The sequence below is a fragment of the Nyctereutes procyonoides genome, unplaced genomic scaffold, assembly GCF_905146905.1.
Source record: "Nyctereutes procyonoides isolate TBG_1078 unplaced genomic scaffold, NYPRO_anot_genome, whole genome shotgun sequence".
In the NCBI taxonomy this organism is placed as follows: domain Eukaryota; kingdom Metazoa; phylum Chordata; class Mammalia; order Carnivora; family Canidae; genus Nyctereutes; species Nyctereutes procyonoides.
The window spans coordinates 520,929-539,388 of NW_026575044.1; the positions used below are offsets into that span (position 1 = coordinate 520,929).

The following is an 18,460-nucleotide window of genomic DNA, read 5'->3' on the forward strand; positions in this document are numbered from 1 at the left end:
CATTCATGGCCACTAAGCTAATTAGTGACAGAGGTAGGACTTGAGCTCTGTTTTCCTGACTATTCTCATTTGCTAAATCATATTTATTAGAGCCATCAGTTTGGAGGCATCCTCTGTATCTTAGAGGATTTATGGTTTGGAAAATAGAAATCCACATTCATGCACTCTCAAACTCCTCTGATTTTCAATCCTTTCTGAGTCTTCTTTCTGTGATATATTGCAGGAGCCCTGGAGGACTGAGTACTGTGTCAGGTGCAAAGTAAATCCTCCATAAATACTTTTTGAATAGATGAATTTAGCTCATAGCTGTCACCCTAATGACCTCACTCTGAACCATTTAAGACTAAAATAGTTCCAAGTATTCACAGATTCTGAGTTTTCTATGGAACCCTAGGTTCTCTTTACAAAGGTGTTCGTTCTTACCATTTGAGCTTGCCCTCCCTTTTTTTATCAATATCATTCATCATCACTGTTACAGAAGGCAAAGTGCAAGTTCCTAAAAAAAAAAGGCCGGGGTGGGGAAGACATGATAATAGTTAAATAAGTCTGGCAAAAGGTCAGGTTGCAATTTTTCCATCTTATTCATGAGTTATGTATCACATTAGTATTTCCATTTTTGGGGGGTCATTGTCTAGCAAAGCAAAATTTTGTTTGAAAGATTTTATTCATTTCTTCACGAAAGAGATACAGAGAGGCAGAGACATAGGTAGAAGGAGAAGAAGGCTCCCTGTGAGGAGCCTGATGTGGGACTCAATCCCACAACCCCAGGATCACAAATGGAGCCAAAGGCAGACAGACACTCAACCACTGAGCCACCCAGCTGCCCACAAAGTAAAATCTTCAGCAGATCAACAGGTGGTCATTTTGAGACAAACATACAAGTAATTTCTAGTCTTCTCAGAATTGAGATGTGACCATTAAAAACCAGGAACCAAATGGCTTTTTATCTTTGTATCTTTGCTCTTAAACCAGTTAACAGATATTTAAAATCAGTTTTAAGGATTATATTCTAGTCTCCCAGCTGTATTTTTAAGAATGTTATCTTATAGTTTATAACCAGAGGTATAGTGGCAACTTCTTTGTAGATTTAAGGGAAAAAACTTCATAGGAAATTATCTTGCTTTGTCAGAAAAGGGAGTTCCTGACACATAAGATATAGAATGTAGTCAAGCCCCAAGCTTATTCTGAAGAGCTAACACTTCCTGGATGAGACTGAGGATATGGACTGTGCACAAATCACTGAGGACATGGGGAAACCCAAGAGACCAGATCCAAGTTGGGACTGCTCCAGGATTTCAGGCTCATTCTGGAATAGGTTTACAGACTTCTCTGAAACCCATACCCAAACATGATTTCGTGCCCAGAGATACTTGAAATTTAGAGTGGTTTCTTTGGCAATTTTGGGATCACATTGAATAAGACTAGAACACCCAGATCTGATTACTCAAGGCATACAATGATTGCTTAACTCTCTGTTCCTGCAATCCTTAAAGGCAGGGTCACTTGAACAGCCTTTGTAGGCATGGCCTTGTTCCAAACCTTGGAACCTGTTCTGTCCCTGGGCAGAAGGAGAGATCAAGAAGGAAGAGGTTATGCTCAAAGCCCACCAACTACCACCATTGGGTTGCCTGTAACTGGCCTTTCTGTCCTGGTATTGGGGTTCCCCCAAATTGGATTATTTGCCTTATCACCCATTTCCCCTAAGGCTGAGTCTTTGACTCATATATCAGTGCTCTATTGATTGGGTCTCTACATTGTCTCCTTTCTTCAGAGCCCAGGTTACAACTTACCCTAAAGGAGTAAGTGTCCTACCCTTTAATGACAGTCTCCCTGGGCCTAAGCTTACTTCTTCCTGAGTGGAATTTTATGCCACCCCCTTCCTGGCTGTTGCCCTACTGGTGCAACATTTACTCTGTAACACATTCTTGCCTTGGAGGAAAGAGTAAAGGAAATTTAAAGGGATCCATTGATATACACAACTGTAAGGATGTTCATGATAGCCTGGTAATGAAAAATGTCTCAGTATACATAGTGGCAGGTTCTGACCTCCTACAGAAAAAGGACATTTAAATCCCAGCAAGTCAGGTAGGACGAGAAGCCTTATATATGGCTTCAGAGGAAGTAGGCCTGCTAAGATCCCTTTTCCAGAAGTTTTATACCTCTCGGACCAAACTTTGCACATTGAACTTTAACACCTTTTTGTTCTATAACCATGGACTTTTAGTCTTATGATCTGAATCTTTATACAACTGCATTCAAACCTTAATGTGAATCTGATCCTCGTACCTTCTGCTGGAGGAGGCTGCTTGCTTTCCTTGCCTGATCCCAGTCAAGTTTATTGTTGCAGTTATTATTTTTTAATACAGGAACTTGTCTACCTTAGAGACTGATCATCTATTGCACTATACTTTCTGCTTTTTTTTTTTGACTTTTTAAAAGATTTTACTTATTTATTCATAACAGACACACAGAGAGAGAGAGAGAGACAGAGACACAGGCAGAGGGAGAAGCAGACTCCATGCAGGGAGCCCGACTTGGGACTCCCTCCCAGGTGTCCAGGATCACACCCTGGGCTGAAGGCGTTGCTGAACCACTGGGCCACCGGGGCTGCCCATACTTTCTGCTTCTAATGCTCCACTGTTCATTCTTATTTGACATATGGCAGGGAAAAAGGGCAGAAATGACACTGACTTTCCAGAAATCATGATTTTTTTCTATGACTGTGAATATTTGAAGTTGGCTGGGTGCTGGCTTGAAAACATGTTCTCTTATTAACCTTTGAAGCAATGTCATTCTATTTAACTATATATGTAATTATATAACATAGTTTTATAAAATTATCATGCATTTAAGACCATCAGCTCTAGTGTTCTTAGGTTTAATAAAAGTCAATAGCTCTAAGGAATTATAAATCACAAAATACTCTTTGAATAATATTCTGTACTATTGCATATGATAATCCTATGTGATGTTTTTAATTGCTTATAAAAGTACCAAAAATACAGAATTATAGATTCAAAACTGGGTAGGACCTAGGATTTCCTCCCTGTTATTAGGATTCTTGGTTTTACAAAGACTCAAAGGCATTCTCATTGGCATCCATCTTCCCCATCAATTATCTTCTTTGTTTACTTACCTTTTATTACTTGTACTGCCCAGCGGGCTTGCAGATCAGTTGTGGGAATGGTAGCCCCAAGGGACTGGACAAAACCAATCACTGCCATGGTCGGTTTTTCCAATTTAGGAGGGAAAATACCTTTAAACAAGGTGATCTCATTGTTTTTGCTCTTAATGATGGACTCATCAAGGAAGGGGTAGGCATAACTATAGCCTGTTGCAAAAATGACACAATCGATGGCCTCAAACACTGTCCCATCCTCAAAAATGGCTGAAGTCTCAGTGAATGCTTTCACATTAGGCTTAATGGACACCGTGCCACACAGAATGCAAGCCGGGAGCTCGTCATTAAACACAGGTTCTTTTCTCAGGGTTCTGTAAGGAAAATAGAGAATGGTAATATTACCTTTTTGGTTTTTTGGTCCGTAATAACTAATAATCAATTAATAAGGGAGGAGAAAGCTACCAAAGCTTTTTTTCTTATTCCATGGAGTGTCTCCAGTATGGTTGAAGAACAAAACTGAAGTAAGGCAGTATTGTGAAGTAAGATGAGTTGCCTTTTGCCAACCATTTCTCTATTTCTTGTGATCTTTCTCTTCTCTCCCACAGAGCTCCATATCCCAGAGTCAGCACCCAAGACATTAAAGTTATATCAGGAAAGATCCTAAATCAGAGTACCTGGGTATTTGGATTTTTTTCTTCAGTTCTTATTAACTGTGAACCTTGATCAAATTAAAGTTTCTCAATTTCTCTTGCCTCATCTTTCTCCCTCAGATTGACAATAACTGTTATGTCCACTTCTGGTCATTGGGAGACCAAAATAATACAAAGATCTTGGGTGAGCTCTTGGATAGAGGGTGAAGTGTGAGGCCCCTGTAAACAAAGGCACAAGTCAGGTGAGGGAGGGAGTGCCAGAGATTTATATAGGCCAGAAGAAGGAGGGGGCCAGTTTGAATCTTTGGTCAGTGAAAATCTGGAAAGGAGAGCTTTGGATGATTTTTTGTTCAGCACTTATCTCTAGTGAGTACAGACAAATATGAACTTTGGGGTGAATGTGAATAACACTGCAGAAAAAAAGCTTTGCTCCTAGATTACTATGGCAACCAAGAGAGAAAGCCACAGGGAGAGTCCACCTCAGAGGAAACTGGGCCAGACAATGAGATGGGCTGCAATCCTGGTTGGAAAAAGGCTGGATTCAACTGTGAGAATTACCTGTTGCCATCAGACTTTTGGCCCCACTGTCACCTTGAAACTGCTCTTGTCAAGGCCACCAGGATCCTCAAACTGCCAGATCCAATGATTCACCGTCACTTCTCTTTGTATTCAACTGACCAGCAGTGTTTGACATGGTTGATGGCTCCTCCTTCTTGAAACACTATTTTATTTTGCTTCCAGGTTATCACTTCTCTCTCTATTCCTTTCCTACCCACCTACTATTCATTCTCAGTGTGTCCTGCTAAATTCTCCTCCTCTCCTGACCTTTGAACAAGGACATGCCCCAGACTCAGCACTCAGACCTTTTGTATTCTTCATCTACATTCACTATTCAAGGGATGTCATCTGGTTTCTTTTCTTAAAGTCCTGCCTATATTCTGGTGAATACACATTTTTAACCTAGGGTTTCAATCTGTCTTCTGTCTTGTGTGTCCCTAGGTTTCTCAGCATTCTTCTATTATGATGACTAGTTGGCATTCTAACTTTGATATATTTAAAACTAAAGTTCCCTCCTCCTGTGGTCTTCCACATCCCAGTAACTGTCAAGTCCATCTTTGCATCCTTGCTCAGATCAGAAGTCTGGAGGACGCTGATTCCTTTCTTATTCTCACATCTGTTATCCAATCTAACAAACTTCTATTTGTGTTTACCTTCAAAATATATCCCAAATCTGGGTATATATTTTATCACTTCTGAGCATTTGCTGCTAATAATCCTAGTCCAAGCCACCAACCTCTGTCACCTGGGTTTTTGACAATAGCCTTTTACCTATTCTTTTCACTTTCTTCCTTAACCTACCCCTATACACTGAATGATGACCACAGCTCCAGAGTGATTTCTTCAGATTAACTTAGGTCTTGTCCCTGGCTTGCTCAGATGCCCATTACATTCAAAGTAGAAACAAGAGTCCTTACAATGGCTTACAAGGCCTAACCCCATCTGGCCATTTTGATATCTTTTTATTTCATCTCCTGCTTCTCTCCCTGACCTCTTTTCCCCAGGGAGGGAAGGCCACTGAACATGCTAATCTTGGCCCTGAAGAGGCAATGTCCTAACTGTTTCCTCTGGGTTACTTTCCCCTGGACATTCTCCTGGCTTATTTCCTTAGCTCCTTCAGGAATTTACTTAAAAGTCTCCTCTTCAATGAGGCCTCCTCTGGGGATGCTAGCAGCACTCCTCATTACCTCTGCCTGCTTTGTTCTTTTCTCCCTAGTACATATCAACATATGATCTTCTGCTATTTGTCTCCTGTCTATCTCCCACTACTAGAAGTAAACTTAGAAAAAGAGGGATTTTGTGTGTTTTGTTCACAACTATAGTCATAGGGCTTAATATAGGACCTGACACATAATAAATGCTAAATAAATATTAGTTGAATAAGTCAACTTGGATATAAACAGTTTATAATTTGGATTTTTCACCCCTTGTCAAAGTAATTTCTTATGTGTCTGAAGGATATGTCTCAGGGGATTTTATAGAAAAGAATGAGGAGGAGGCTGAAGATGTAGGCATTAAGGACTCCCTTAAGAGTGGGTGATAAGAGTGTAGAACAGGGACAGTCCTGCTTTTCTTAATTGAACTTTGTCATGAAGTGAGAAGCAGTAGAGCAAGGTGGCTAAGAGTGAGCGGCTCTGGAGTCACCAGATCTGGGCTTATTTTGAAAATTGCTTTTACCTTCTAACTATGGGACTTTGGTAAAATTATTCACCACATTGAACCTCAGTTTTCTCATCTTTAAAATGGGGATTATATACCCACCATTTGCTTCAACGTGGATGGAACTGGAGGGTATTATGCTGAGTGAAGTAAGTCAATCGGAGGACAAACAGTGTATGTTCTCATTCATTTGGGGGATATGAATAATAGTGAAAGGGAATATAAGGGAAGGGAGAAGAAATGTGTGGGAAATATCAGAAAGGGAGACAACATAAAGACTCCTAACTCTGGGAAATGAACTAGGGGTGGTGGAAGGGGAGGAGGGCGGGGGGTGGGGAGTGAATGGGTGACGGGCACTGAAGGAGACACTTGACGGGGTGAGCACTGGGTGTTATTCTGTATGTTGGTAAATCGAACACCAATAAAAATTAATTTATTAAAAAAATAAATAAAATAAAATGGGGATTATAATAGAAACTCTTCATAGTCATTGTGAGGATAAAATGAGATAATGCATGTCAGAGCCTTGCTAAGTCACACTAAATGCTTAAAACATGTTAACTATTATTATCTTTGCTCTAGGGCCTAATTATGATGTATTATATAACTTTCCAGCTGTACAAATCTGGTAAGGATGATTGTGAAACAGGAAATCACTCTTAATTTTTGCAGTTCTTCATCCTCTGAAATGTGAGACATGATTATTTCACTAATATTATTTTGATTGGTTTGGGAGTTACAACACATTGTGAGTTGTTAACACTGAAATAAAAGTTAGTGTGAACATCATATTTAACTCTGTATTACCCATTTAAAGGCATCAAGCCATAGTTCTCATGCTTGAATCTTGCATTCATTTGCTTCATGTACCACCAGTCAGAGATGATTGTTGGCAAGCTGTTCTTGAGGAAGGTTTCAAATCGAGTGATGAACATCATGTCCCATGGATAACCATCATCCCAGACCCGGCTCATCACCCAGGAGCCACTTCTGGAACTGATGATGACCTTAAAAAAAAACAGTAATTTAACCGTTAAAGTAGTGACCATTTGTGGTGCGTACGGTGGTTTGTCCCTCAGATCTGACTTTTGGAATGGAATTATTACACCAGCTCCTGGGAGTGTTGCCCGAAGGCATCCCTCAGCTGTTAGCCCTCTTTGAGAGTTGCTTCATTGAAAAGGGAGCATCTTACCCAAAGTCTTATTGTTTTTCTGGATTCCCTCCCTTCAGTGACTGTTTGATGTGGGAATATAAAGGTCCTATGTATCACCCCAACTTGGAACAATTCAGAAGGACAATTCAGAAGGATAGCTTCAATGTAGGGTAGAGGGTAACTTTCTTCCCTTGCCTCAAAGGTATTCATACAGAGAGCAGTCCCAAATAAACTTCCTGCACTCCAGTCTACATCTTAGGACCAATGATCCTGTTATCTTCTCTGTTGGAGGTGACTGATAACTGAATTCTCATCACATTTCCTTTAGTGCTTATCTGATGACCTTTGTTTACAATCAGGCAATTATGACCCAAAGTAGGCATTTTGACTTAAAATGCCTTTTCCCATCCTGAAAGAAGGCAAGAACTTCAGCATCAGAAAATCATAAGCTCAAATCCTGGCTCTGTTACTTACTAATTATGTATTTTGGGGAAAATTCCTTTAACTTCTCTAAAATATTCAGTTCTCTTATTTGTAAAATGGAGATAATAAGTACTGGCCACATCAAATCTGTGTGAGATGTAATGCAGTGTGCTAACCATGCAGTATGACCACCATTGCCTGACACGGAGAATGTGTTCCTTTCCTCCCCTTCTATCATGATAATCCCTAACAGTGGAGGTATTTAGGCATTTTTTAAAAAGAATTTTTATATATAAAGCCATTTCCAAGGTTTTTTTTTTTTTTTTTTTTTTTTTTTTTTTTTTAGGGAAGCCAAGCAAAGGAGAGACTAGAGGATCAACTTGTTGAGAGCCTCTGAAATTGATTTTCTTTTCCCTAATTTATCATATATACAACTAATGGATGAATCTCTTAAAACTATGGTTTCATCATATTTTTCCTTAGCTCAAGAAGCTGAAATGATTTACCATTATTTATAAAGAAATTAGAATACTTTATCCTGTCATTCAGTGCCTTAAAGGATATGATGCAACTTGACTCCATTCTTCCTCTCTCAATTCCTTTTTTATTTTTATTTTTAATTAATTAATTATTTAAAATATTTTATTTATTTATTCATCTCTCTCTCTCTCTCTCTCTCTCACACACACACACACACACACACACAGGCAGAGACATAGGCAGAGGGAGAAACAGGCTCCCTGTAGGGAGCCCAATGCAGGACTCAATCCCAGGACCCCAGGATCACGACCTGAATCAAAGGCAGATACTCAACCACTGAGCCACCCAGATGACCCTCCTCTCACAATTCCTATAGCTACTCTGCTCCTTGGAATCATATTTGGTGTTTAGTCTTCTACACACTTCATTAATTTCCTCTATGACTTTTAAGAAGACAATTGACATTTCTAGTCCTCAGTTATCCTTTCTGTAAAATGGACAAAATAAAACCTGGTCTACTTTCTTGCCACAATCAAAGGAGCACATTTATATGCAGGCACTGCAGTACCATAATGCATTATACAAACTGTTATTCTTGTTATATACCTCCATTCCAGCAAGATGAACCACAATAGTGAAATATGCTGTTCTCTTGTCTCCATACCTTTGCTTATGCCATTCTCCCTTCCAAGAATACCCTTTGTCACCTCTTCAACCATATAATTTATAAATATCCTTCAAGGAATGGTCTGGTCTACTCCCATTGTGAGGCCTGCAGTTCCATAATCAGAGCATTTAGTTCTTGAATGACCTATGTATCCTTTGTTCCAGTGGCAGCTTTTGTATTGTTATTAGACTTTCTACTTAACTTTTGAAATTACATTTATTTATATCAGATCATATAATATGTTATTTTCCCAAGTAGATTTTAAATTCCTTGAGGAGAGGTGCCATGTAGTTGACTTCTTTGTGTCTCTATGCTGTCTAGTATAGTGCTTTGAACAGGTAAACAAGAATATTTCTTTTTTTTTTTTTTTTTTTTTTTTTTTTTTTTTATAAATTAATTTTTATTGGTGTTCAATTTACCAACATACAGAATAACACCCAGTGCTCATCCCGTCAAGTGTACCCCTCAGTGCCCGTCACCCATTCACCCCCACCCCCCCCCTCCTCCCCCTCCACCACCCCTAGTTCATTTCCCAGAGTTAGAAGTCTTTATGTTCTGTCTCCCTTTCTGATATTTCTCACACATTTCTTCTCCCTTCCCTTATATTCCCTTTCGCTATTATTCATATTCCCCAAATGAATGAGAACATACACTGTTTGTCCTTCTCCGGTTACTGTGGCCAAGTTCAAAAAGGGTGTTGCCTGAGTTCTTCTCTGGGATTTTGATGGAATCTTGTCTCACATTTAGATCTTTCATCTATTTTGAGTTTATCTTTGTGTATGGTGCAAAAGAGTGGTCCAGTTTCATTCTTCTGCATGTGGATGTCCAATTTTCCCAGCACCATTTATTGAAGAGACTGTCTTTCTTCTAGTGGATCGTCTTTCCTCCTTTATCGTATATTAGTTGAGCATAAAGTTCAGGGTCCACTTCTGGGTTCTCTGTTCTGTTCCATTGATCTATGTGTCTGTTTTTGTGCCAGTACCACACTGTCTTGATGAACACAGCTTTGTAGTACAACCTGAAATCTGGCATTGTGATGCCCCCAGATATGGTTTTCTTTTTTTAAAATTCCCCTGGCTGTTTGGGGTCTTTTCTGATTCCACACAAATCTTAAAATAATTTGTTCTAAGTCTCTGAAGAAAGTCCATGGTATTTTGATAGGGATTGCATTATACGTGTAAATTGCCCTGGGTAACATTGACATTTTCACAATATTAATTCTGCCAATCCATGAGCATGGAATATTTTTCCATCTCTTTGTGTCTTCCTCAATTTCTTTCAGAAGTGTTCTGTAGTTTTTAGGGTATATTTTGAGAACCATTTGAATGGTAAATGGTTCTCCAACCTTTTATTTTCAGGTTGTAGGTGTCCTTCTGTCTAAAATGAGTCTCTTGTAGACAGCAAATAGATGGGTCCTGTTTTTTTATCCAGTCTGAAACTCTGCGCCTTTTGATGGGGTCATTAAGCCCATTCACATTCAGAGTTACTTGAACTTCTTCTTAAAGGGGAGTTTTAAGAGTCCCCTTAAAATTTCTTGCAGAGCTGGTTTGGAGGTCACATATTCTTTCAGTTCCTGCCTGTCTTGGAAGCTCTTTATCTCTCCTTCCATTTTGAATGAGAGCCTTGCTGGATAAAGTATTCTTGGTTGCATGTTCTTCTCATTTAGGACCCTGAATATATCCTGCCAGCCCTTTCTGGCCTGCCACGTCTCTGTGGAGAGGTCTGCTGTTACCCTAATATTCCTCCCCATGAAAGTCAGGGACTTCTTGTCTCTTGCTGCTTTAAGGATCTTCTCTTTATCTTTGGAATTTGCAAGCTTCACTATTAGATGTCGAGGTGTTGAACGGTTTTTATTGATTTTAGGGGGGGATCTCTCTATTTCCTGGAACTGAATGCCTGTTTCCCTTCCCAGATTGGGAAAGTTTTCAGCTAGGATTTGTTCAAATACATATTCTGGCCCTCTGTCCCTTTCGGCGCCCTCGGGAACCCCAATTAAACGTAGGTTTTTCTTCCTTAGAGTGTCATTTATTTGCCTTAATCTGTCTTCATGGTTCTTTAATTGTTTATCTCTTTTTTCCTCAGTTTCCCTCTTTGCCATTAACTTGTCTTCTATGTCACTCACTCGTTCTTCCACCTCGTTAACCCTCGTCGTTAGGACTTCTAGTTTGGATTGCATCTCATTCAATTGATTTTTAATTTCTGCCTGATTGGATCTAAATTCTGCAGTCATGAAGTCTCGTGAGGCCTTAATGCTTTTTTCTAGAGCCACCAGTAGCTGTATAATGGTGCTTCTGAATTGGCTTTCTGACATTGAAGTGTAATCCAGATTTTGTAACTCTGTGGGAGAGAGGGCTGTTTCTGATTCTTTCTTTTGAAGTGAGGTTTTCCTTCTAGTCATTTTGCTCAGTGCAGAGTGGCCAGAAACAAGTTGTATTGGAACACGGGGGAGTATCACTGGTCCGTCCAGCTGGTCTTCTGGGGGAGGGGCCTGCTGTGCTGATTTTCAGGTGTTAGCACTTGGGGGAGCTGCTCTGCCCCTGCCTGCTGCCGGGCTCTGCGGGGGTTGTTTACCCCGTGAGGTCTCAGGAGGAACAGTTGCAGTTGCTATGGCAACTCTGGAAGCCTGGATTCAGCCTCCGCAGGAACTACGGGGCTCGGGGCTCTCGGCTCTCCGTCCGCAGGGCCTGGAGGCTCCGGGGCGGGGCCGCTGATCTGCTCAGCTCGGGGCAGGAGCGTCCTCGCTGTCCTGGGCCCTCCCGGCCTCTGCCTGTCCCGGGGGAGGCGGGATCCTGGGCTGTGTCCCGGCGCCCTGTGCTCCGGGGCCTGCGCTGTGGGATTCGCGCTCCCGCCCCGCAGCTCCCTCCCTGGAGCCGCTCCCGAGCCCCTCCGAGCTGCTCCGGTCGGTCCCCGCCGCAGCCCTTAGGGAGCTCGGAGCACTCTCCCGGGGCGCAGGTGTCTGTTAGTGTCCCCGGGAGCCCGAGGGCATCCCCGCCCTCCTGGGTCCTGCTCCAACTCCCTGCGAGCCCCTTTCCGCCCGCCCGGGAAGGTTGGTGCAGCTCCTGCTCCTCCGGGACGGGGCTCTCCTGTCCTGGGGACACTCGCCCCGGCCTCAGCCCGGCTCCTCGCGGGGCCCCTCCCCCTCGGAGGCCTTTTGTTTCTTTATTTCTTTTTCCCCGTCTTCCTACCTTGATAGAAGCGCGAACTTTTCTCACTGTAGCGTTCCAGCTGGTCTCTCTTTACATCTCAGGCCGAATTCGTAAATTTTCAGGATGGTTTGAAGGTTATCTAGGTAATTTGGTGGGGACAGGTGATTTGGGGACCCTGCTCTTCCGCCATCTTGCCCCTCCCCTCAAGAATATTTCTTTATACTACTTGTCCTGTCATGATCTCCTTGCTTCACTGATTGTAATACCATCATTTAAAATGGACCTATGTTGGGGATGTCCAGTGTGACATCAGTAGGCATAGCCTCTAGAGATAAGATTCCTGTCTGTGGGCTTCTAGGCAGTCAGTCCCTAAACAATCTCCCAAAGCTATTAGGTGATGTTTGTTCAAACTCCTTCCCATCCCTTTATGGGCCCTGTTTCACATCTTCTCCATATCCTCTCCAGTTTCTCCTCATACCATTTTTTTCCAGGCCCAATGAGTTGCAGCAAAGGGGTATTTTTACAGTTTTCTGAGACTCTAAGCTTCTTCTTGCTTCAAAACCTTCTTCCTGGAGTCCTCTTCGGACCTGAACCCCTTTCTCAATTTTTAGTTCTCAGCTTAAATGTCATCAGCTGGAAAGGGCTTTCCCACTTCCTTGTCTGAAGCAGGTCACCCTTATTATCCACTCTGACAGCATGCCTTTTCTTTTTTTACTAGCACTTTTCACAATTTTCATATTATTTGTTAACTTATTTAATACCCATTTGCTACACCAGACTCTGAGTTCAGGGCGGGTATCATGTGTGCTTTGTTCTCCACTTTCTCTCCAGCACCCAAGCCAGTGCTTGGCAACATAATAGCTAGTCAACAAAGAACTATGGGATGACCATCTTCATGTATGAATGAATATAGAACTCTATGTTGCTGAAATAATGTTTAAATCCTTTAACTCCTTACCAAGCTCAAAAAGTAGGTTCTATTTTTATCTGTTTTATTTATCTTTTTGAGAAAACTGACACTCAGAGGGGTTGAAGGACTTAATTCAAGAGCGTCAGAGTCATAACCTTAAACCTAAATCTGCACTAGTTTTGGAGGGATTGATCAGACACATTAGACACTGAATGTCCTGAAGAAGATTGTTGAATGGCATCACTCCTTGCTGATATCCTGCCTTTGTCATAGCAAACTATTCAAAACCTCACTTGTTGGGGCACCTGGGTGGCTCAGTCAGGTTGGACTCTTGATTTCAGCTCAAGTCATGATCTCAGGGTCATGGGATCCAGCCCCACATGGGGCTCCCGCTCAGCAGGGAGTCTGCTTGAGATTCTTTCCCTCTCCCTCTGCTTCTCCCCCCACTTGCACATATACATTCTCTCTCAAATAAATAAATAAATAATAAATAAATAAATAAATCTAAAAAACCCCTAACTTTAGGTTATGGAAGGAAGTTGAGATATATGAAACACTACTTAGTCTTCCTATTAAGAACCCTGCGCATCATTCCCCTTCCCTTGTTTCTTATCACACCTTTTAAATGATTGTTTCTTTAAAGATAGTTTCTGAGTGCCTGAGAAGTGTACCTGTTCAGCTGTGTGGCTGAGTTCCGTAGCAATATCACAGCCTGAATTCCCCAGGCCTATCACCAGAACTCGCTTCCCCTTGAATATTCCTGGTTCCTTATATTCCCGGCTGTGGAAACATTTGCCTTTAAAAAGTTTTAGTCCTGAGTGAAAAGTAGGAAACATATGAGTCATTTGGTTTCCATTTAAAAAACTACTATATAAGACTTGTGGGTGGACGCAGTCACAATAACATGGAACTTTAACAGTCTACATCTATTACATACAATAGAAACATATATATGACATTATCAAGATATTAATTGATGCCACATGTGTAGATGGTAGCCTAAATTTCAGCCTTACCTGGAAAGGACTCTTCTGGTAGATTGGGGTACACATGGTGTCCAGAACAAATCAGTACAGCATCAAAGATAGCTGATTCTCTTTTACCATCCCTTTCAGTGGTAATATCCCATTGGCCAGAGACTGAGAAATCAGGACGTTTATTTACACTGCAAACAAGTGTCTAAAAGAAATACAGAAAGACTTTTCTATGCTACAGGTACATTTGGCACCAACTTGATCAAATTGTATGGAAAAAATCCTTAACAGTGGCTTAAGAAAAATATCCATTATTAAGATACATATTATGAATTCAAAATTCAAAAAATCAAAACATTAAATGGTAAATGTATATATTTTATGATTTTATTTTATTTTTTATTTTATTTTTTTAATTTTTATTTATTTATGATAGTCACAGAGAGAGAGAGAGAGAGGCAGAGACACAGGCAGAGGGAGAAGCAGGCTCCATGCACCGGGAGCCCGACGTGGGATTCGATCCCGGGTCTCCAGGATCGCGCCCTGGGCCAAAGGCAGGCGCCAAACCGCTGCGCCACCCAGGGATCCCCATATTTTATGATTTTATTTGATTATTTAAAGAGAGAGAGAGAGAGCAAAGAGAGAGAGACAATGAGCACAAGCAGGGGGTAAGGGGGGGAAGCAGACTCCCTGCTGAGCAGGGAGCTGGACGTGGTGATAACCTGAGCTCAAGGAAGACACTTAACTGACTGAACCACCCAGGTGTCCACATAAAATATATATATTTTTTTCCCTATATGCTTCTTGTGCATAACCAATGTGTTCTGTGCTGAGTGACTCCCCTCTTGGAGCTATGACAGTGAATTCAATCATAGCTTAGAAGTGGCATGTACCACATGTACTAAGTAATCTGGTGGCAATGGCAAATCATTTTTATAGTAACAACTACTTCCTAACATATCTCTTTAGCCATTTTGTTTTTAATATTATTGTTGCCTTAAAGTGAAAGATATTGTCTATATTCAGAGAATGAGTTCTCAAATTTTAGTGTGCATAAAGACTACCTGGGAAGCTTGTTAAAGTACAGATTCCCAGGCCACAGTCTTAAATGTTCTGAGTCACTAGGTCTGGCATAGGGCATGAAAATTTGATTTCTAATGAGCTCCCAGGAAATGTTGATGCTATTTGGCCTATATACTGAGTAGCACTGGATTAGATTATCAATAAATATTTATTCACAGCTGATCAGCTGTCTGTTGGTTGGTGTGCTCCCTCATCAAAATTATTTTTTTCAATTCTTCTGATTATATTGGATAAAGAATCTCTATTTGGTACAAATTGTTTTTATAAACTTTATTATGTATAGTATTTCATAAATATTATACAATAAATGTATACATATCCATATAATGCATATTATTTATGAACTATAATAAAACAGACACTTTTGAATCCATAAAATCTTGCATGTCACTTATTTAGAATAACTCTGGGATTATTCATTTATTTATGCTATGGTAAGTGGTTCTTTTTTGGATTATAGTTTCTGGTTTTTGCTGCTGGTTTACAGAACTGCAATTGATTTGTATATCTTGATCTAATATACTACCATCTTGCCTAAAATTTTTATATTAATCATTATTAAACCTAGTAATTTGTCTGTAGAATCTTTTGGGTTTTCCACGCAGAAAGTCATATCATCTGTGATGAATGTTACTTTTTTATCTAGTTGTCATTCCTTTTATTTTCTTTACTTATTGTACTGTCCCTTAAATTTTTTAAGACTATTGAAAAGAAGCTGTAATTATAGGTATCCTTGTCTTTTTCTGGATTTTAAAGGAAATTATTCTAACTCTACTCTTTAGCACAGCACTGTCCAGTAGCAATATAATATGAGCAATGTATGTAATTTAAAATGTTCTAGTAATAACATTAAAAAAGAAGAAAATGTATAATTTAATTCTGATATATTACTGTTTTAACAAGTAACCAAAATAAACATCATTAATAGGTATATTATATTCTCTTTCATAATTAGACTTTGAGATCAATTGTGTACTTTATGCTTATGGCACATCTCATTTTTTGGCTAGTGGCTACCAGATTTTAAGATAATATTTGTATGTTTCTATGGATCAAGAAAATTCCTTTGTAATCTTATACTGGTGAGAGTTTATTTTCTTTGCTTTTCTTTTATTGTTCTTTTAGGTAGAAATGAATGTTAAGTTTTGTTTAATGCTTTTTCAGAATTTGGTAAATGTATTGTTTTCTTCTTGTGACTGACAGAGTTTTGTACTGAATTACATCTTTATATTTGATGATATTAAAATATTCTGTATCCTTAGCCCAAAAGCAACTCAATGAAGACACCTAATTTTTTTTTTTTTTTAAAGATCAGATAGATTTTTTTTTTAATTTATTTATTTATGATAGTCACAGAGAGAGACAGAGAGAGAGAGGCAGAGACATAGGCAGAGGGAGAAGCAGGCTCCATGCACCGGGAGCCCGACGTGGGATTCGATCCTGGGTCTCCAGGATCGCGCCCTGAGCCAAAGGCAGGCGCCAAACCGCTGCGCCACCCAGGGATCCCAAGACACCTAATTTTTAAAAAATATTTTGTTATATTCATTTTTGAAGTGTTTTCCACCAATTTTCTTTTTTCCTTTCTTTTTTTAAAAAGATTTTATTTATTTATTCATGAGAGACATGGAGAGTGAGGTAGAGACATAGGCAGAGGAAGAAGCAGGCTTCCTGTGGGGAGCCCAGTGTGGGACTTGATCTCAGGACCCCTGGATCACGACCTGAGCGAAAGGTAGATGCTCTACCACTGAGCTACCCAGGTGCTCCTCCACTAATTTTCTTGAGGGAAATATGCCTGTAATTTTCCTCTTATTTTTGTTTGCTTTTGATGTCAAGGTTATAATATCATAGAATAAGTTTAGAAGTTATAATTTAATTTTTAGTCTCTGGAAGAGTTTATAAAATATTGAAATAATTTGCTGAAAATTTGGAATTACCTCTGGAGTTTTTTTAGTGGGAAAAATTTTAGTTTGTTTCTGAGTCAAAAGAATTTTAAGTTATCAAAGGACTATTCAGACTTTCTACTTCTTTTTGTGTGAGTTTTGGCAACTTAAAAAAAAACAACTTTAAATTTAACCAATTTAAAAACATTATTTGGAAAACACTTTTATAGTATTCTTACTACATATTTTATTTCATTTATATCAGTTTTATCCATTTTTTCATTTCTAATATAATTTGTGTCTTTGTTCTTTTTTCCTCAAATTATCAGCTATTTGTCTATTTTTTTGGCTTCTCAAAGGATGAACTTTCTATCTTCTTAATATGGTTTTTCAATTTTAGTAATTTCTCTTTACTATCTTGTTCATTCTATGTTCTTTTGAGTTTATTATACATTTCTTTTCCTAATTTCTTCATCTTATTAGTTTTTAAGCCTTTATTATTTTCTAACATAAGCATGAAATTTTCATGAAAGTTTTGGTCTTTATTCATCTCACAAGATTGATGTGTATAATTTATCATTCAGATCTAAATATCAAAATTTCCAATGCAATTTCTTCTTTGAGCCATAAATTTTTTAGAAAAAAAGTTTTGAAATTATAAATCCATGGCTATTTTACATTTATTTTTTTATTGATTTCTAAGTTAATGGCATTTTGCTCTAATAACTGTATGTGGTATTTTGTAAATTTCCAATGTATTTTCTAAATCTAGGGTCAGAGAGGCCACACTGTTAAAAATATTGACAAACAAGGAAGAAATGCTGAAAGGAACAAACATGAATCTGCTAATAAATATAGAATTCCTCACAATTATGCCTTTAACTAATCTTTTGATAGCATCTTACCTTAAATTGTATGTATTTCAGGAGGTTCTTTTCTTTGGAAAATACAGTGATGTATTCCTGGAGCTTGCTATTATGCATAAAGTTGGGGAAGTCATCAGGATATGGGAAGTCTGGGAAACACATCATCTCTTTGGAAGAGTTGGTAAAGACAGACTGGTAAATGCTAGCTCTGCCTTCCTCTGCATGCTCCTGTAAATGTATAGTTTCAAACAGGAGAGAGTCTGTAAATGGGTAAAGTTACCATGGTCAGTGATGGTTCCAAATAATTATCACTCACTTTTACCCACAAGTAAATCCAGTAAGATGAGGAATAAATTAATTTTACTTAAACCATTTGATGCTAATCAAAGGATCTTAGAATATGGGAGCATATATCTTTCTTAACATCTTTTTTAAGGGAAACAAATTTTGAATTTCATTATGTCTTTTTAGGAATGTATAACTAGAATTGAAGAAAGAAAATTCAAATATTTGTTATGATATGGATTAACTTTGAGGACATTTTGCTAAGTGAAATGAGCCAGTCACAAAAGAATAAATACTGTATGATTCCACTTATGTGAGATACCCAGAGTTATCAAATTCATAGAGAAATAAAGGAGGGTGGTTGCCTAGAGCTGGAAAAAGGAGGAATAGGGAGGTATTATTTAATTGATATAGAGTTTTAGTTTGGGAAGAGTAAAAATGTTCTGAATGTGGATGGTGGGTGGTATGATTATACAACAATGTGCATAAACTTAATGCCACGGAACTGTACACCTTAAAATGGTTAAATGGTAAATATTTATTGTAGTATATTCACCACAATAAAAAAAATCTCCTTTAACATATCATGAAGTAGTTCTGGTTAA

General features: G+C 39.1%; 1 protein-coding gene across 1 annotated transcript in view; it reads right to left on the reverse strand.

Moving 5' to 3' along the window:
* Positions 1-18,460, reverse strand: part of FMO3 (flavin containing dimethylaniline monoxygenase 3) — a 32,182-nt gene that overhangs the window by 3,491 nt on the left and 10,231 nt on the right. The window contains exons 3-8 of the mRNA XM_055324536.1: positions 17,610-17,798; positions 13,784-13,946; positions 13,439-13,581; positions 6,796-6,995; positions 3,137-3,492; positions 424-496 (exon numbers count right to left, since the gene is read on the reverse strand). Coding sequence (XP_055180511.1) covers positions 424-496; positions 3,137-3,492; positions 6,796-6,995; positions 13,439-13,581; positions 13,784-13,946; positions 17,610-17,798 — 1,124 coding nt within the window. The remainder of the gene's footprint in view (positions 1-423; positions 497-3,136; positions 3,493-6,795; positions 6,996-13,438; positions 13,582-13,783; positions 13,947-17,609; positions 17,799-18,460) is intronic.